We start from the raw sequence: 21578 nt of genomic DNA, 5'->3' as shown, positions 1-21578 counted from the left end.
ACATTACATGACATGTTATGTACCAGTGGGTGTTTTATATTCTGCTGTCCTGCACTGGATCCCACTGTAGGTGGCAGTAGTGCACAAAATAGTTGGTTTGCTCACCAGAAACCCAACCAGGCAGAGAGACTATTGTTACCATGCAACGAGCAGATGCTTCAGTGCAGGGTTGCCATGTCCGCAGTTTTGCTAACATTTGGGCTACTTTGAAAACGATGTCGCGGGGGGGTAAACATGGCATTTCTTCAAACAAAACATATTTTTCACTGTGACCTGCTGCTGACTACCAGGCAGTGAGCAGGCAGGTTGTTACTGAATGAGCAGTAGGAAGGGGGAGGGCCGTGTTTTTGTGTGTGTGTTTTAGAGCCACAGCAGGCAGCTGAGTCACCGGCCATCAAGTATGCTATTAATTTGTATGCCATTGTAGGATACTGTAGCCTACCATTTGATACAATAAATATGTTGAAATTAAGATATCACTGGAGTCATTGCAAGTCAATTTGTGCCACTTGTGTAGCCTACCTGGAGCTGGCAAACGGATTTAATAAATAGCCTATAACTTTAAGCATATGTTTTCGTTTCAGTCTCCTCCATCTCCACTAACCGAAGATAATTGTATATATTTTTTTCTATTAATGATGTAAAATAAACAGTTGTACAGAAAGACTCTTCTGAAGGCCAAATTACAGAGGAGGAACTTCTTGATGCAATTAAAGCCTTTAAGTCTGGGAAAACTCCAGGGTTGGATGGCATACCAGTCGAGGTATACCAAACCTCATTTGATATACTCAGAGGACCCTTATTAGCATGTTTTAACCACACCTACAAAAATGGTAGATTATCAGATACTCAACAAGAAGGTCTGATTTCATTATTACTGAAACAGCATCCAAGTGGTAAATATAAAGATCCGGTCCATTAAAAAAATTGGAGGCCCCTTAAACTTCAGTGTTGTGATGCAAAAGTTCTAGCAAAATGTATAGCGTATAGAATTAAAAAGGTATTGTCAGGTATTATTTATCCTAATCAGACAGGTTGTTTACATGGATGATACATTGGAGATAATATAAGACAAGTATTGGAAACAATAGAACACTATGAAAAATCTGGGAAACCAGGCCTGGTATTCATAGCTGACTTTGAAAAGGCTTTTGATAAAGTACGACTGGAATTTATATATAAATGCCTGGAATAAATTTCAATTTTGGAGAATCTCTTATAAAATGGGTTAAAGTTACAGTATGTATAGTAACCCTAGGTGTAAAATAGTAAATAATGACTACTTCTCAGAAAGTTTTAAACTGTCAAGAGGAGTAAAACAAGGTTGTCCACTATCTGCATATCTATTTATTATGGCCATCGAAATGTTAGCTATTAAAATCAGATCCAACAATAATATCAAGGGGTTAGAAATCAAGGGCTTAAAAACAAAGATGTCATTGTACGCTGATGATTCATGCTTTCTTTTAAATCCACAATTTGGATCCCTCCACAGCCTCATAGAGGATCTAGGTACTTTTTCTAACCTTTTACATTACCGTGTAGTTTACCAATAAAATGGTCTGACGGTGATGTGGACATACTCGGTATACATATCCCGAAATAAAGAAATTATCTCACTACAATACATTTTAATAGAAAGTTAGCAAAAATATATAAAAATGTTCTACCATGGAAAGGAAAATACCTGTCTATTTGTGGTAAAATCACCCTGATTAACTCTTTAGTCATATCCCAGTTTACCTATTTGCTTATGGTCTTGCCTACATCTAGGGACCTGTTTTTAAAAATTAAATGAGCAAAAAAAAGATTCAATTTTATTTGGAACGGCAAGCCAGACAAAATTAAACGGGCCTATTTATATAATGAACATGAATTCAGAGGGCAGAAATTATTAAATATTAAAGCATTAGACCTCTCACTAAAGGCTTCAGTCATGCAAAAGTTATACTTAAATCCAAACTGGTTTTCTAGCAGATTAATAAGAATATCTCACCCCATGTTCAAGAATGGCCTTTTCCCCTTTATTCAGATTACAACCTCTCACTGAAAATGAAATCATCTCCAAAATATCACTATTTTAAAAATAAGCCATAGAAAGTTGGTTGCGATTTCAGTTTAATCCACCAGAAAAGACAGAACAAATAATACAACAAATAATGTGGTTAAACTCAAATATAATTTTTATATTATTATTTTTTCAAAAAAATGTTTAAAAAAGGTATAATCTTTGTAAATGATATCATAAATAGGACTAGTGGAGTTATGTCACACATGCAGCTAACAAAAATATATGGAAATGTCTGCTCTACCCAAAATTACAACCAACTAATTGCAGCATTAACGCAAAAATGGAAGAGGCAAGTGGAAGGGGGAAAAAATAAGGAACTTGTCTTCATTAAAGACCAAAATTGGTTAATGAAAATTGTGATAAATAAAAAAGTATATCAGTTTTATTTAAGGACAAAAAATTTGACAGCTGTGCCATATAGATTGCAAAATAGTTGGAAAGAGATTTTCGATGTACCGATACCATGGCACATGGTTTATGAACTGATACGCAAAACAACGCCGGATTCAAAACCTAAAATTTTTCAATTAAAATTATTATACAAAATTCTTGCAACCAATAGAATGTTATATATATGGGGGATACAACCATCCCAGCTCTGCAGATTTTTCTGCGAAGAGACCGATTCATTAGATCATTTGTTTTGGTACTGTCCATGTGTAGCTTGTTTTTGGTCAAAGGTCCAGGAAGAAGAAGTGCAACATTTACCTGGAGCTAACTCTGCAGATAGCACTACTGGGTGATTTGAAAAGTCATAGTCAATCGATCAATAATATAATAATACTTTTAACAAAAATGTTTATCTTTAATTTACAATCTGTAGAAACTATGAGAATAGAAAGGTTCAGAACTTTTGTGAAACATCACAGCACAGTTGAAAAATATATGGCAAATGTAAATAAAAAATGGATGGTGTTAAGAGATAGATGGGAGGGGTTGAGTGGAGCTGAAGGGTGGGATTAAAAACAACAAGATAACTAATGTAAAATATATTGTGATGGGACCAACACTTTACATGTTGCATTTATATTTTTGTTAAGTGTAGTTAAGGGGGAAAAACTGATAATACATTAGTGTGATAAAAATGTTTAGTTTGAACTAAAAACTGTTCTGGTTTACTAAGGGTTTTGAAAAACGTTGTTTTAATCTAGGTTATATAAATCAAGAGTACCAAGAGATTTGTCTACCGTCTGTGTAAAAAAACACAAAGTACAAAACACACAAGCCAAAAGGAGTGGTCTTACAATCAACTGACAATCAAACCCTTCTTGCATTGATTTGACCTTGAACATTCAGAGCCTGCTTGTATATTCAAACCAAAAACATCAGTGAAGAAAAAGTGGACCTTCAAGTACTGCCTCAAACCACTTGTCCAAGCATATTACATCTCAATGTATAACATGAGACAGAAAACACATTGAATGACAACTATGGGCTCGATTAAATCCGTATTGCCGTAGTTCAGAGCTATAGCGGCTTATAACCACACTGACATTTTTTATTTTTTTTATGTTATTAGTTATACCAAGATTTGACGTTTTTACAAGGATTGTGATTGCTGAAAATAGCACGCTTGAAATGTAAATGTAATTTCCGGTCTTCGCGAACATTGCCTTTAAATTTCAATCGAGCTATAGCGAGTTTTGCCGTTACGGATTGAAGTCATCAATCTGTCAGTGAAGACACAGGTGCTCCTGGGTGAACCATCACAGATTCTGGCAGTGACTCCAGCATTTTTGCTGTGAAACTCTGGGGGGCACTGACAGACACAGACAGTGGACTGAGGTGGGAATGTTGAGAATGTGGATGTTGAGCCACTGGAGCCCAGTGACTGCTGGTTTGAGAGGCAGATGCATGCCCATGACTGAGTCCATGGCCGAAGCTGTGTTCGTGACTATGTCCATGACCTTGGCTGTGGCTGCAGCTGTGTCCATGTTCGTGACTATGTCCGTGACTTGGCCCAAAGCTATGCTTGAGGCCATATCCATGGTTGTGTCCATTATAACCTGAGAGCTGAACAGGGCTCCCCTGTGTATAGTAGGAGTTGGCCCAGCCTTCAAATGTCTTTGGTGTGGTCTCGGTAGCCTGTAGGTTGGAGGTAAAGGACACTGGAGCGTAGGCTTGGACTGGGTAGGAGCCTGGGGTTGGAATGATTCTGCAATCAATGAGAGCGTGGACAGATTTCAGAGAGCCTATCTATACCAGTAATTCTCTATCTAATCATGGGGGACCACTAGGTGCCTATTGTACAGTATTCAATTACAGCTGCGGATCATCAATTATAACTGCACCTCATTATACTGTAGTACATTATGTGCTCTGGCTTGCACACAGCAATTGTTATTTAATGACCTCTTGTCTTGTCTGATAAATGATATGTCTGGTGCTTTCTCAGTACTTACGGTGGGTGGACCGTCTTCCTTCTCTCCTCTGTTGATGCAGGGACATACAGGACACCAATGTTCCTCAGCAGCCTGAAAGGCATCTTCTTGTCCAGCACTGATGCCCTGGCATCGGACATGTCCAGAAGTGAGAGCCAGCCCTTACCGTCTGTTTCACCAGTGCAAGTTAAGGAGAATGTGTGACGCAGTGATGCAAGATTTTTTCTAAACAAACATGCCATAATGTTCAGCAGCAGGATTCATATATAACACCTATAACCTATTACCACTTAACTACACTACTAAGCACACTTATAAAGCTGTGACATACTGCAGAGGAGTGTATCAGTTATTTTGAACCACAATGAGGTTATAGCCGGCCGCGACCGGGAGACCCATGGGGCGGCGCACAATTGGCCCAGCGTCGTCCAGGGTAGGGGAGGGAATGGCCGGCAGGGATGTAGCTCAGTTGGTAGAGCATGGCGTTTGCAACGCCAGGGTTGTGGGTTCGATTCCCACGGGGGGCCAGTATGAAAAATTAAAAAATAACTCACTAACTGTAAGTCGCTCTGGATAAGAGCGTCTGCTAAATGACTAAAATGTAAATGTAAATGAGTAAGGATACAGATCCCCCCTGCGATGATGGCGATGGCATTGCAAAGGAAGACAGTGTGTGGGACCAAAAGTGTTATGATGAACAGAAACAGCCAGGGCAGGGCTAACATGGGTACAGTGACCCCGAAAAGAAAGCCCTTAACCATACGGGAGTGCACTGTGGCCATACCCATAAGGGAGAGGGACACTGGAATGAACCCCTCCACCTGTTTCTGGGCAGATGCACCAAACAGTAGCAGACCCAGTATGGTGTACAACACCCCTGTGCTGATAGAGAGCAGCAGAAACATGAGGAGGAACCGAACAGTCCCCACACTCTTCTCAATGCCTCCACAGAGGGGCACCAGAACCCCAATACTGAGGAGTAGCTGGGTCACTGTCTTGTGGTGGAAGGAGTATGTGATGAGCTTGTGCACTGCAAAGGAAGAGGAAAGGATTAAAACATAAATGATAGGGTTGACAGACATAAGCTGCACTGGTGTGTTGTGCTGTAGCCTGCTGCTGTAGCCTACTGGCACCATCTGTTACATTAGCTATACGTTTTAGCAAGCTAGCTAACGTTACAACACTCTCATTCAAAGTAGCTACTGAGCATATATGACTGTTGATTCACTCAGACCCTCCTAGCTAACTTACCATGCCCATTGCCAAAAACTGTCGTTCCAAGACTGAAGACATCCTCTGATAAACCGAAATATGTAGTGACAGTAAACAAAACAAATGATACTCTAATGACAGCAACAATCCCACTCGTGAGCCTGAACTCAGGAGTAAAACTCTTGAACCTCTGAACCATATGTTTTAAAACTATTCGGATATCATTTTGATGCCCAATGCATATTTGTCAAACTTGGATAATCAAGTACAATAATCAATCTTTTCCTCCAATATTGCGTAAAACTTTAGCCAGATTATAGGTAGCTAGCTAGCTAGAGGTTCCCACTAGATAACAAAGCCACAAATTACAAATAGGCTATATCTTAAAAATTAATGAAAACAAAAATAGGCTTTTTGGTCTTAATTTAAGGTTGGGCATAAGGTTAGCAGTGTGGTTAAGTTTAAAATCCGAGTTTAAGAAGATGAATTGTAGAAATAGGCGGGCAAGCTTGCTAAGCAAAAACAAATGTACTGGACTTCCGCATTTGGATTTGTCACAACCACAAAGTTGCTCAACTGTTGCTCAGATCATCAAGTGCTGCATTTGAAGACACTGCCACCTGCTGACATGTGCCTCAAATGTGATGATCAAAGAGTCCTCAACAGCCATTTGAGTTAGATAGCTAGATAGATTTTATTTGACAGTTATGAATTACGACCAGGGGGAGATACCACCAGTCCAGTCCCATACAAGCCTTTCCTGTGACGTATTATGCGCGGCCATAAAACTGTGACCTATTGTGACGTAACCAAGCATAAATTCACTACATAAACTGTGTTCAGCTTTGATACAATCAGTACAATCGCTTTCTTCAGTCAGGTTGTTTCAGGTGCATAGTCTGCCCTAGCTGACACTGTGCAGAGAATAAATACTACGATTGGAAACGGTTGGATAGACCCGTGCGCACTGCACAAGGTGATTTGGAGTTTAGAACGTCTGGTAGGCTCTTACATTCTTTGGTCCCAAATGGCACCCTGTAGTGTACTACTTTTGACCTGTGCCCATTGGACTCAGGTCAAAATAAGTGCAATATATGGGCACTGGGGTGCCATTTGGGACATGCCCTTTATGCGTGTGTGTGCCAGGATATGTTTTGTGCCAATCAATTGATGGAAATGTATCCCTCAGAAAGCAAGATGAATCGTAATGATGAGTGAATCAAAAGAGCTTTAAGGCGCCGCCCTTATGTGTTAAATATCAAATATATATATATATATTTAAAAAATCTTCTGTTTTTGTTATCACCTTTTAAATGGAGTGTTGTGTTGACAGTTGAATCCAGTGAGGGTGAACACCCCTGATTCTGTGATGTGGCCAACCGGCAAAGTGCGCAGAAGGCCAAGGCCTGTAAGTCAAATCTGACCTGAAAACAATAACACATAAACATTAGTTATGCTGCATGTACAAACTGCAGTTATCACAATAAAAGCAAGTGCAGATATCCCTCCTTATCTAACCACATTTGAAATGGAATATTGTCTTGACAGTCTACTTCAGTGCAGACCCCTCAGATCCACAAAAGGCCTGTATGTCACATTCAAATCAACCACATAACAGTAGCTACTTAAATTATTTATTGATAGCTACATCATTTATTTCCAAGTTATTTCCAAGGCCAAAATGAGCAAAAGAGTGTTACATTTTTTCTTTACTGTTCACAGCCAATCATTGTGAGCTGTGGGCAGGAACAGACATCTGGGGATGGATGGGACATCAATCCAGAGCCTCTTAGCCAGGTCAGACATCTCTGCTGTTCCCATAGAGACAGAACAGATAGATCAATCTGTTGATTCATATGGCCATTTTGGTTGGCTTGGTTGAATTGACAATCATTCATTAGAAATGCTAAAGAATGGGGCGGAGCTAGCATGTTGGAGTGAACGGCTGTGTGTGAGAGGCTCCCGCAACTTTTTTGCGAAATAATCTAACCTAACTTACTTTATTGCACTTGTTACAACAAACTTTTCTTACTAATACAATATTGTAACTTTCTATGTGAAAATGCCTAGTAATAAGCGACCAAAGGACAATAAATCCACATCAGAGGTCTACACCCCACCAAACAACGAGACAAACATGGCGGAAGGCACAGGTAACAACGTGACACTTACAGAACTTACCCGGGCTTTGGGAGAACTACGTGTTGCTATAGCGGAGGATCTTAAGGCTACTATTGCTGAACTGGACACTAAAATCGAGAGCACCATTCGAACGGTCGCTTCGCAGGGCCAGAGTATTGTGGACCTTGAGAAAGCTTCTGAATTCAACGCTGGTAGGATCGACGAGTTAGAGATGCTATGCACGTCATTGCAGGATAATGTGCAGAGGCTTTCTGTGAAAGTGGTCGACCTGGAGGGCAGATCCAGGCGGCATAACCTTTGCGTTGTGGGTCTGGCAGAAGGGGTGGAGGCGGGCTCTCGCCCCACCGACTTCTTCGCCAAGCTACTGAAGGATGCAATGGGACCGGATGTTTTGGCGTCGGATCCCCTAGTGGACCGTGCACATCGCGCCCTTGTCCCAGTGCCTGGACCGGGCCAGCGTCCTCGCCCAGTAATCATCTGTTGTCACAGTTTCAAGACCAAGGATCTTATCCTGCGCGAGGCTCGAATGAGGGGCAACCTGTTACATAAAGGGCACCCCTTTCGTGTCTATGAGGACTATGCGCCCGATGTGGCAAAGCACCGCGCTGGCTACAGAGATGTCATGACCAAACTCTACAAACTCCATCTTCACCCAGCCTTGCTCTTCCCCGCAAGACTAAGAATTACCCCGCCTTCCGGGGAGAAGATCTGGCTCTCCTCGGTTCTGGACGCAGAGAAGTTTGTCCGGGAATATACACCAATCCCCCGTACAGGTTAGAGTGCCTTGTCATTGTGTGTTAAGGTCTGCTCACGGACTCGAATCCATACCATACCATACCATAACGGGTGAAACCGTATTAAACGGTCTCAGCAAGGGCTACCGAACATGTAATACGATGAGCTGACCAATGGAGGGCGGTCAGAGCTCTCACTTAACGTTAATTTCACTTTCATTCCGACTGGGTTTAGAGCGATGCCTGTTTGGGAGGCCTTCCAGGTCGGATCATTGACACTTTCGGATGGATATACTTATATTCCCCCATTTTTGTTTTGTTTCGTTATTTATTTTTCAATTCTTACATTATTCCTGTGCGTACATATAATAATAATTATTTGTACTTTATTATTATTTTCTCTTAGCATTTTAGTATTATGTATGTGTATATTTTAAATTTGTATAGATTATTATTCTGGGGTATGCATGTTTGTGTATGTAGATGTGTGTGTATGGATGTATATGTGTATGCGTGTGTATGTATCTGTATATATTTAAGAATATTTATTTTATATGTATATATTTTTTGGGGTGTGTGTATGTATGTGTGCGTGTATACGTGTGTATATGTGTGTGCGTATATATATATATATATATATATATATATATATACGTATGTGTGTGTGTGTGTGTATGTATGTAGGTATGCACATGTATGTATGTGTGTGTGTGTGTGTGTGGATGTGTATGTGTGCACATATGTATATATAAATCACTATTTTTTAAAATTATTTGAAAATAATGTATTATTATTATTATTTTTACATTTTTTAATTTTTTTACATTTTTATTTACTTTGTTATTTTTTTGATTGGGGGGTACGTTCAATTTATCAAAATCCTTGTTCCCTTCTCCTAACCCACAATATGTAACTGTCCTGCTGTCTATGTCGGTTACTGATGGTTTATGTTTAGACCGGTATTGCTTAGCAATAGAATCTTGTGATGATACATCTTGCTTATCTCAGGGATTGACCCAAGATTAACCTTAAGTGCGCAATATGTTTAAGTTGCAACTTATTCTGTTTAGGTTTATTAGATGCTAATTGAACACTTTAAGTGCGGGAGCCTCCTCAGTTCATATGTTAGTAGAAGTTCTAGGATAGCGAGAGGTGAGCGCATAGTTGGGATTTTATTTGTGTTTTACCTCTTGTTCGAGGGCGCGCCGTGCTTTTTTGGCATCGGCCAGACAATGTGTTTGTTATTTTTATTTTCATATTTATTTCTGTCCTATGTGTGTATGCCTGTTAAATGTGGGTTGATGGGGGGGGGGGGTAAAGGTTGGGGAAAGTAGGGGAACAGGGTGGAGAGTAAAGGTGCTTGCGGGGGGGGAGGGGTGGGTTGGATACTGCTCGGGTGTAGGTGCTACATATGCTGATCGTGATGGTTTGGTGCGCTTTCTTACCTTTTTAGTGAGTTACATGTTATGCAGGCCACCATAGGAACTACAAATGAGAGGAGGGCGGGACTTACATTCACTTCCTGGAATGTCAAGGGTTTAAACGAACCAATTAAGAGAGGCAGGGTCCTAGCCCACTTGAAAGCACTTTCGTCTGATATTATATTTTTGCAAGAAACCCATCTGAAAAACAAATCTCATAACAGACTTAAATGTAAGTGGGTGGGACAAGTGTATCACTCTAACTTCTCTGCCAAAACGAGAGGCACAGCGATTCTGGTACGGAAAGGAATTCCCTTTCTACATAAAACCACTATTGTGGATAAAGAGGGTCGTTATGTGATCGTAATAGGAGAGATCCATTCTACTTCTGTAACTCTACTAAATATCTATGGGCCAAACATTGATAACCCCTCTTTTTTCAAAAGAGTCCTTGCCCTGATTCCAGATATCTCCCATACTAATCTGGTCATTGGAGGGGACCTTAACTGTGTACTAGACCAATATTTGGATAGATCCTCTACCCGGCGAACCCCTACCTCCTATTCAAGCGAATTCTTGAATACCTACATAAAAAATTCTAACTTATTTGATATATGGAGGATCTCTAATCCTACGGGTAGGGAATACTCCTTTTACTCTCATGTTCACAATGTATATACTCGAATTGACTACTTTTTGGTTGATGCTAAACTACTCCCCTATACCTGTAATGTGAGATATCATGATATTATAATCTCTGACCACAGTCCACTCATCTTCTCCCTGAGATTGGGTGACATCGTACCAAACGAGAGGGTCTGGAGGTTGAATCCTCAGCTCCTCACAGAACCAACATTCTGTGAACATCTTAAAGACCAAATTACATTTTTATTTGATACCAACGACAACACAGAGACTTCCCCAGCATTATTGTGGGAAACGCTGAAGGCTTATTTGAGAGGCTGTATCATCTCCTTTCAGACTGCCAGTAGGCAAAACAGAAAAAAATTGGTAGAACTGGAGGGACAAATTCACTTACTGGATAGGGAGAATGCTAGACATCCATCTATGGAGAAACATAAACAAATTATGTCTTTAAAATTTTAATACAATCAGATCCTCTCGGCTAAAATTGCTAAATCTTTTCTCTATGCCAAGCAAAAATATTTTGAGTTTGGTGACAAACCACACAAATTACTCGCCAGACAACTTCGAAAAAACGTGAGTGACCGAATGATTCACAAAGTTAAATCTGCATCTGGGGAATTACTCTCCTCCCCCAAAGACATCAATGACAGATTCCGTCAGTTTTATGAGACTCTATATACATCTAAAGCGGATCCTAATCCCTTAATTATGCATAACTTTTTGGAGGACTGTAATCTTCCTGCCCTGAACCAGGAAGACTCTAACTTCCTGAATAAGGAAATATCTCTTGAAGAAATTAGAGAAACAATTAAATCTCTAAAGAGTGGCAAGACCCCGGGCCCAGATGGATACCCTGGTGAATTCTATAAAACATTCAGCAACATGCTATCTCCCTACCTGCACAAAATGTTGGTTCGGGCCAATGAGGATGGAGCTCTCCCATCTACTTTGGATGAGGCGTTTATTACAGTTATACATAAGAAGGGTAAAGATCCGGAAGAGGTAGGGTCATACAGACCAATATCCCTCCTTAATACAGACCAAAAGATTTTAGCAAAAACTCTGGCTAACAGGCTTAGCACTTTAATTGGCAAATTGGTCCATTCGGACCAGACCGGCTTTATCCCTAATAGAAACTCATTCTTCAATCTCAGGCGCCTCTTCACATTATGTATTCTCAGAGGTTACCTAACGTGGACCTTGCCGTTATATCTCTTGACGCCGAAAAGGCCTTTGACCAAGTTGAGTGGCCCTATCTATTCAAGGTCCTACAGAAATTTAATATTGGAGATGGGTTCATAAATTGGATCCAGCTTTTATATAGGAACCCCTGTGCGAGAATACTCACTAACCAATCAATGTCGCCCCGATTTAACCTCCACAGAGGGACAAGGCAGGGTTGTGCGCTGTCGCCTATGCTCTTCGCCCTAATTATTGAACCTCTCGCTCAAGCGATCAGATCTCATTCAGCAATACACGGCTATAATACTAAAGATACTCTAAATAAGATTTCCCTATACGCAGATGATATTCTCCTCTATGTAACAGAACCCCACGCTAGTATTCCAGCTATTCTTGAGGTGATTAATTTGTTTGGTACCTTCTCGGGATATAGAATAAATTGGAACAAGAGGGAATTAATGCCCATACGGTTGCAAAACACCTCCTGGCTAGAACATCTTCCAGTTAAGTTATCTTCAGAAAAATGTATCTACCTTGGAATTGTAGTTACCAAACAATACTCCTTACTATTTAAAGAGAATTTCCCTTCTCTGATGCAAAATCTCAAGGCAAACAAACAGTTTTGGAGAACTCTCCCAATTTCTCTGCTCGGAAGAATTAATGCCATTAAAATGGTCTTCCTCCCACAACTGCTCTACCTATACCAGAACATCCCAGTATTCATACCTAAATCATTTCATAAACAACTGGACTCTATTATCAATCCTTTCATCTGGGATTATAAAACACACAGGATAGGTATAAAACACCTATGTAAATCCAAGATGGAAGGAGGATTGTCTCTCCCAAATTTTATATTTTACTATTGGGCCGCTAACCTCCGCGCTGTTACGTTTTTGCTGGATGACGCAACCCCGCCATCCAGCTGGCTTAGCATGGAGCGGGAGGAGTGTCACCCCTTCTCTATTGGTGCCGTGATTTTGTCACCTGTTAATCTGGAGATGTCACTTTACCATAACAATCCTATTATACATAGCACAGTCCGAATCTGGAAGCAAATTAAAGTCCACTTTGAGCTTAGACCAATATCATTCATGCTCCCTGTTGCCAGGAATCCCTCCTTTGCCCCCTCTAACGTTGATAACACCTTTGAGCGATGGGGAGAGTTGGGGATAAGTACCATAGGGGATTTATATATAGGAGGGACCTTTGCTTCCTTTGAAGCGCTGAGGGAAACTTATAACCTTCCCAGAAGTAACTTTTTCAGATACCTACAAATTAGAGACTATGTTAGAAAACACCTCCCAACATTTGAGAATGCTAAACCTTCCATGTTTGACGGATGCATAAAAATATGCCCCACCTCAGACAAACTGATATCTCGTCTATATGACGCTTTTCAATCTGTTAGCGCACCCTCTACAGATGCCATTAAGGCAAAATGGGAGGAAGAACTAGGGACTGATATTTCGGTGGCAGACTGGGAGGATAGCTTGGAGTATATCCACACCTGCTCCATTAACTCCAGACATCGTCTCATACAATTTAAGGTATTACACAGATTACACTACTCCAAAACTAAACTGCATAGGATATTTCCTGATACATCCCCTATGTGTGATAAATGTCAGGCTGAGCAGGGTACACTACTCCACTGCTTTGCCCTATGCTCTAGTCTGTATGGTTATTGGTGTGGAATATTTGGGGTCCTCTCTGAAGTTCTGGAGACTTCAATAGACCCAGACCCGCTTCTGATAATCCTGGGAGTGTCCGATTCCCTAAACGGATTAACCAACTCCCAAAAACAACTCATCTCTTACAGTCTCATTTCGGCAAAAAAATTAATCTTGTTGTTTTGGAAAAGGAGGGAAGCGCCCTCTACCAAATTATGGCTCAGCGAAGTGGCAAAAACTGTACACTTAGAAAGAATTAGATATATTCTGAACAATAAATTATCAACATTTGATCAAATCTGGCAGCCTTTCCTCTCTTACCTGGACCAGTCGGTGCTGTGAATTTGTACTTTTTAACGCACTCTCAATTGTCATATTGTAATCTACCTTTGGGCAGCGTGTGCTGGCCCTGACACTCGAGCAGTCGGGAGGGGAATAGGGTGGAATAGGGGGGGATAAGTGGGGGGGGTTACATATACCCTTTTTCTTTCTACCTGTCCCTGTTCTGTATGTCGTGTTTTGTAATATTTGTTTTGTGTCCAGAACTCTGGGTCTTGTTGTTCATGTCTGTTCTCTTATGTTTAGATAAGAACTGTACACATGTCTTTCATACCTATACACCATTCTTGTGTGTGTTCAATAAAAAAATATTTGAACAGAGAAATGCTAAAGAATCCTACAGTATGGAAAGTCTTTAGCCCCATCCCTAATGTTATGGGAGTTGCATTTATTGCATTTCAATACACTTGCATTTTCAATTACCCATAAATTACTCACTACTTGTACAACTATGTTGGATTGCCTAAATATTCAACATTTTCTTGACAGTCAATGCCAGTGTATTCTATGGCTGCCCTAAGTACATGCCTTTGTCTGTCTCCTCAGTCTGGAAGGGTGACTCGGCTGATGGATAGAAATGATGATGGGGTGATCTCATCCTCCAACTCTGATGACATCTCTATCTACTCCTTCACTGACTGTGAATCTGAGGTAAGACAGTTGTACACCATGTCTTTGTTGAGTGACATCACTGTAAGGAGAATAGTCTCTGACTAGTTGACTCTGATACACAGTCTGATGATGAGGATCATGAAAGGAGGACACCACTGCTGAAAGTGAAGGATGAGGAGGATGGAAAGGTGACAAGGCTTAAAGTGAGGGATATAGTAGAGGACGACGATCTTTCTCTCCACTCCTTCGATGAGTCAGACTTTCTGGTATGTTCTGCAGCATGTATTTGAGTAACTCTTTGACTGAATGTGGAGAATGGACTATGACCAACTAGCTCTCTGACACACAGTGTGATAATGGCAATGATGCCTCTGCTGAGGACAGTCCAGGGCCTTCAAAGGAACCACTGAGAAAAGGGGCTTCACTGAAGGACCCTCGACTGGTAGGCTCTTACGTGTGTGTGTGTGTGTGTGTGTGTGTGTGTGTGTGTTAGTGGTGCGCGGGTCAGCTGTTTGTTCAACCGAACCCACCCGCAATTGCTAATAACCCATCCGCAACCGCCCGACTATATGTGATAAAGTGAAAATCTGAGGCCCGCACCTGACCCTAACCCGCAAATATAGAACACCGTCAGAACGATTTCTTAGCAGGGGGTGCAGGATTTTTTTGTGCCTAGTTTGGATATGTTTCTGCTTATAATTTCCAACATTTTGGTAGGCTATTTGTTAGTCAACTTGTCTATAATTAGATAGAAGACTAAATAAACCAAAAACTTTTAGGGATCAAGAAGAAAATGCAATAACTTAAGATCAAAAGGGAAACATTTTCTGTGCAAAATTTCCAAATGACATCAGTTTGACGGGTTGAAAACGACCAGACATGTTTCTGATAAGATTTCAGTTTGGCTTGGATGCACATTTTATGTGGTTGAAATATTATCAGCTTTTATGATGCTGATAAAGCAGTCCCTAGCTGCGCATTTGCATTCCCTCAAGATGCTGAAAGAAATCATATTTCTCCACTGCTGTTCCCGAGTCAAAATAAAGCCTACATTTGGTGTAGCCTATCATTTTACTGCAAGAAATGCTTAATTCTGCAGGAGTTAATATTAAGACTGTGAGAGGTTAAAGATCTACAGTCAGTGTCCAGATTTCAGTTTCCATCTAACCCATCTGAACAGTAGGCTGTTTGTTCCCTTGACGTGCCATAGGCCTATTTGAATCCCCCTCTTGTGACTGTCGAATTTCTATAGTGCCTCACAATCATCAAACATAACATAGGCACTGCCATCATCCTCTTTTAACACTTCACCAAATATTTTCCAAACATTACTTTTCTGGCCGTCCCTTCTTTATTTTCAACTTTCCATTTCGTAGCTTTTCTCTTATTGAATTAAAGCGTTTGGTGATTGGTGTGTAGTCTATCTGGCGCGCGTCAAGTTATGCCCTAAAGTTTAGGCTTACACACTAATGCCAAATAGCCTATAGATATAACTTGCACAATAATTATACATTTATGGATTTTTTAATGTATTGTTTTCTGTTTATTCAACAATATTTAATGACCCTAAATCCCCCGCCCTGTGGATATAACCGCAGGACTTCTGGTTATGAGTCAACCCGCGCATCACTAGTGTGTGTCACATCTCAATTGTTTGACCCGATGTCTGTACATATTATTGTGGCCAAACCCAACATCCCTCTCCCTGCCTCTGTGAGTGCCCTGAAGAAGGTGTCACGCCAGATGGAGGTGGTCCCTTCTGTCCGGCCCTGCAGGCAGCAGCTGGACAAGAAGACACAGTGGACCAACACCAATGAGGAGAGCCTGAGGAGAATTAAAGAAAACCTGGCCTCCATAGAGCTTGACCTGGAGGAAGGCCTGAAGACGGTCAATGACGGTCTGGACATCAACCAAGAGAGGCAGAAGAAGAATGAGGGATGCTTCAGAGCCTGGATTGAGAAGTGGATGGGGAGGAGGAAGGATGAAAGACTGAGGGATGAAGATGTGAATAGGGAAGACAATGGGAGGAGGGGCGAGGAGTTGAGGGCACTGATCCAAGTGATGAAGAGAAACTGCAGCAAAATGAGATCTTGAGGCAGTAGACCTGGACAGTTGGCTGAATGACTTGGAAAGGTTGAAAGTGGCTTTCAAGAAATGCACTGGAGAGATGGCCGAAATGGTAGAGAGCATGGCAGAAATGAAGACCAGCATAGCCAAGAACAGGCTCCTCAAGCTTGAAAAAAAGAAGTATGAAGTCCAGCGCTTTGTAAGTTACTCTTACTTATTGAGTGTAGTCATGTATCTAATGTATTTATAGATTAGTTATACAGTATATCTAGAGATTGTGTATAACATAGCACTGTCCTGACAGTTTGTTTGTTGTTTCTGGTATTACAGAGCCCAGGGAAAGTCTCTGGTCCTGTGCCTGGCCAGACTTGCCTTTCTCCTCTTGTGACCTCAGCACCCTGGACCCTGGCTGAAGCCCTACGGGCCCTGCCCTCTCCAGAGGATGTCCCAAAGCCTCTGACTCCTCCCAGCCCTGTCCCTGTCATTGTTGCTCCGCCTGCTGTGGAGTACTTACCATACCACCACAGCCCTCGCCTGGCCCCAATCACCAACCTGAGCGAGAACGGTAGGAAGCTGCTCCAGAAAATGTCAGGAGTGGCCCCACAGGTGAGAGGAAATACAGAAAGCCCTTGCCTGGCCCCCATCACCAATACAGGAAGCCCTCGCCTGGCCCCCATCACCAACCTGAGTGAGAACAGCAGGAAGCTGCTCCAGGAAACGGCGCAGAAAATGGCAGGAGTGTACCCACAGGTGAGAGGAAACAGGAAGGGGATATTGGCCATATGTCCTACAGTATATCATAACTCTAGATATTGTAGCTCAAGAGTAGAAAATAGCCATAAGCTTATATTACTTTATCTCCTTGTCCACATTATTCAGGAAGGGAAGGTCAAAAGGAAAAAGGGCAAGGCAAAAAAGCGAGTGAAGCAAGAGCAGGCTAGTAACATGAAGCAGGTGGAAAATGTTGGAGAAAGTAAGGAGGACAAGAAAGAGGAAAAGAAGAGTCTGAGGAAGAGGTGAGGAAATAGAAGAAGGAGAAGTAGAACATAACAAGGGCATTTTTGAGATTTATAGAAATAGAATGAGGTAGAGAATTATAGAAATAGATTGAGGTAGCAGAGAAAGAGCAGCTATCTGATGTGTAAGTGAAAACTACTATTTATTCTCCTGTTTGATTGACAGGTTTCTCCAGTGGCTGCTGCCCAAACTTAGATGTTTGAATAAATAATGGCCATCTACTACTACAACACACACACACACAGATATTTTGAGTATTGCTTACTCCTCCAATACACACAGAAACTTAATTTCAGACACAGGAACTATGTTTAGAAAAATACACATATTGGTCTCGTTCTAATATTTTGAGACATGCACTATTCTTTAAAATAAAAAAACTACAAAAAATGTTTGAAATATGCATTTTCAATAAAGCTTTTGAAATTGCAATTATTTGTGTCAGACTGTTTTTTTGTTCTTCATTAATTACAGCAAGGGAACAATTATTGTAGTGACATTACATGACATGTTATGTACCAGTGGGTGTTTTATATTCTGCTGTCCTGCACTGGATCCCACTGTAGGTGGCAGTAGTGCACAAAATAGTTGGTTTGCTCACCAGAAACCCAACCAGGCAGAGAGACTATTGTTACCATGCAACGAGCAGATGCTTCAGTGCAGGGTTGCCATGTCCGCAGTTTTGCTAACATTTGGGCTACTTTGAAAACGATGTCGCGGGGGGTAAACATGGCATTTCTTCAAACAAAACATATTTTTCACTGTGACCTGCTGCTGACTACCAGGCAGTGAGCAGGCAGGTTGTTACTGAATGAGCAGTAGGAAGGGGGAGGGCCGTGTTCATTCAAAAATCATGTCAAACACTATTATTGCAACTTATTATGTGAGTTGTTAAGCATATTTTTACTCCTGAACTTATTTAGGCTTGCCATAACAAATGGGTTGAATACATATTGACTCAAGACATTTCAGCTTTTCATTTTTTATAGCTTTCTAAACATTTCTAAAAACATAATTCCACTTTGACATTATGGGGTGTTGTGTGTAGGTCAGTGACAGAAAATCTCAATTTATTCCATTTTAAATTCAGGCTGTAACACAACAAAATGTGGGTGTGAATACTTCCTGAAGGCACAGTACATGTACAAGCTTTGAGGGTTTTTTGAAAGAGAAAATCCATCATTATTGTGTGCCTACTGTAAATATGGCTGCCACTTGTCTTTTCCTAGGAATGCTCGGAACATGGCGCGGGATGTGCAGAATTCCTTCTATGACATCGTTGAGGAGGTGGGAGGTCTCACACACACACAGGCTGTGGCTTACATCAAGAAGCTGATGACCAAGGGCCGCTACTCTCAGGACGTGTGGAGCTAAGGAAGATTAAGTTAACGTTACAGCACACCCTCACAACCCCATATGTTAACCTATTTCTTTCGGGTGGAGGGTGAGTGGTAACGGAAAACAGTTTTAAACTGTTTTTGGAGGTAACGTGTCAGCACATAATCACTAAATGGAAAGACGTATGAATGAATGTTTGTTGTACTTATTGTCTTGTTGTGTAATCTTACTGACAGCATTTTGTAGAGACTCGTGCTGAGAGGTAGTGCAATTCATTCAAGATTGGTTGGGAATGGGCTCATACTCCAAATCGACCCCTAACCCCCAGGCCTTTCATGTACACTGAACAAAATATAAACGCAACATGTAAAGTGTTGGTCCCATGTTTCATGAGCTGAAATAAAAGATCCCAGACATTTTCCATCCACACAAAAAGCTTATTTCTCTCAAATTTTGTGCACGTGTAACCACGCCAGCCCAGGACCTCCACATCCGGCTCCTTCACCTGTGGGATCGTCTGAGACCAACCACCCGGACAGCTGATGAATCTGTGGGTTTGCACAACAGAATAATTTCTGCACAAACTGTCAGTAACCGTCTCAGGGAAGCTAATCTGCATGCTCGTCGTCCTCACCAGGGTCTTGACCTGACTGCAGTTTGGCGTCGTAACTGACTTCTGTGGGCAAATGCTCACCTTCGATAGCAACTGGCATGCTGGAGAAGTGTGCTCTTCACGGATGAATCCCGGTTTCAACTGTACCAGGTAGAAGTCAGCGTGTATGGCGCCATGTGGGCGAGCGGTTTGCTGATGTCAACATTGTGGACAGAGTGCCCCGTGGTGGTGGGGTTATGGTATGGACAGGCATAAGCTACGGACAATGAACACAATTGCATTTTAAATCGATGGCAATTTGAATGCACAGAGATACCGTGACGAGATCCTGAGGCCCATTGTCGTGCCATTCATCCGCCACCATCACCTCACGTTTCAGCACAATAATGCACGGCCCCATGTCACAAGGATCTGTTCACAATTTCTGGAAGCTGAAAATGTCCCAGTTCTTCCATGGCCTGCATACTCACCAGACATGTCACTGATTGAGCATGTTTGGGATGCTCTGGATTGACGTGTACGACAGCGTGTTCCATATCTGAATTCCCAGTCATGTGAAATCCATAGATTAGGGCCTAATTTATTCATTTCAATTGACTGATTTCCTTATATGAACTGTAACTCAGTAAAATCTTTGAAATAGTTGCATGTTGCGTTTATATTTTTGTTCAGTGTAGATTTGGTCCACGCGCTCCTTTTAAGGTTATGGAACATTTTGGAATAAACCAATAGATTTTTTTATAAAATAGAGTGCAGACCTTCATTGTTTCCCATCAGATTAGAAAAATTGGAGATATTATACATTGAATGTTACACATCGTTTTTGTAAGTGAAACTAGGCGCAAACAGAGGTGATTATGATATGAAATATTGCCTCTGGACGTTTATCATGCTGTGAAGATCCCCACAAGGCGATAAAAAAAGTAATATATTGTAAATTAACTCGTGAAATGTCTACGGCATTGAAAGCATTCTATATTTGCATCTTTAAATGTATTTACAAGTTCAACATGGCTGCCTATTCAGATGCACGAAGGTTGTGTAAATACAGAGAGCAGTGCAAGATTAGTCAAATATGCATACTAGTAGCACATTCATATTGTACCATGTACTGTACAATTCCTACATTTAAATTGCAGTAACTGTTTAGTCATTGAGCCTTGTTCTTCATCGGTTCATTAAACGAAAAGGTTGTAGATTAAATGGTGGTTTACTGTAAAAATGCCCAGGTGTTTTTTTCTCATGCTCTCCCACTGTAAGGCTTAGTACCGACTAGTTATGTTTAGCTGGACACTACCACGGCATTTAGGCAATGCAATATGTGTTGTATTGTATGTGCACTTGCAGTACAACATGAATACATCTATTAACTGTCATTTATGTGTGTTCTGATAATCACTAATTCTGGGATATGTATATGTAAGAACTTTATCTAGTTTTATTTTCTTATGCTGATGGTTGAAAGCCTAAATACTAAATATTTACTTCAATTTTCTGAGGTTCTGTAACCGTATGAAATAGAATCAAGTGGATGATATACGGGTGATGTTCAGCAGTCTATCATTTTAGCACGTCATTTTGTGTTTCTTTTAATAGAGAAACCCTCAACTATTGTAGTGATACAGAATCAAATATGGTATGGTACATGTTGTCATTTAAATAAGAAATGTGCCTTTTTAAAATTGACCTGTGTTACATGACTCTTACCACTTGATCCAGTTTTATATGCAAAATAGCTATTTGTATATAAACAGTAACTTTAAAGCATGCATTTGTAAAGAAATAATAAATGGAGATCATTGATTTGCTTTATTTAGTCTTGGTTGTCATTTATGGCTTCTCTTTACTGTGCACGACTAGTTAATTTTCCAAAGATTACATCATAATCTGCCCTTGTAGCCCACACTCTTGATCACCTCACCCACTTGTCCCCTGCTTCTGAATTTCCAAAATTTTTGAACGATGCATTGCAAAACAAACTGAATGTAATGGATCTAATTTAGTGGTGAGTGGATGCTATTTTGTATTTTATTCTAAGAACACAGATACCTTAAAAGAAAGGTAGGTGCGTGGATCAGAAAACCAAACAGTATCTGGTGTGACCACCATTTCCCTCAAGCAGCACGAC

The 21578-nt window shown here is 40.9% G+C and overlaps 3 protein-coding genes across 3 annotated transcripts in view; 2 read left to right on the top strand and 1 right to left on the bottom strand.

Annotated features, from left to right (window-relative positions):
- The window catches only part of LOC311108574 (translocating chain-associated membrane protein 2-like), a 266741-nt gene that overhangs the window by 168672 nt on the left and 76491 nt on the right, over positions 1-21578 (top strand). The window lies entirely within an intron of this gene.
- On the bottom strand, positions 1906-5991 carry LOC311108573 (rhomboid domain-containing protein 2-like). Its single transcript, XM_084151227.1, has 3 exons — positions 5078-5991; positions 4474-4621; positions 1906-4226 (listed from the first exon to the last, which is right to left on the bottom strand). Exons 1-3 carry the CDS (start codon positions 5586-5588, stop codon positions 3737-3739), a joined length of 1149 nt encoding a protein of 382 aa, XP_084007353.1. The 5' UTR covers positions 5589-5991; the 3' UTR covers positions 1906-3736.
- Positions 15987-17069, top strand: LOC311108582 (uncharacterized protein). Its single transcript, XM_084151236.1, has 2 exons — positions 15987-16681; positions 16813-17069. Exon 1 carries the CDS (start codon positions 16078-16080, stop codon positions 16507-16509), a length of 432 nt encoding a protein of 143 aa, XP_084007362.1. The 5' UTR covers positions 15987-16077; the 3' UTR covers positions 16510-16681; positions 16813-17069.

This window comes from Coregonus lavaretus (genome assembly GCF_964263955.1).
Source record: "Coregonus lavaretus genome assembly, chromosome: 33".
Taxonomy (NCBI): Eukaryota; Metazoa; Chordata; class Actinopteri; order Salmoniformes; family Salmonidae; genus Coregonus; species Coregonus lavaretus.
This window is presented reverse-complemented; position numbering and strand designations above follow the sequence as displayed.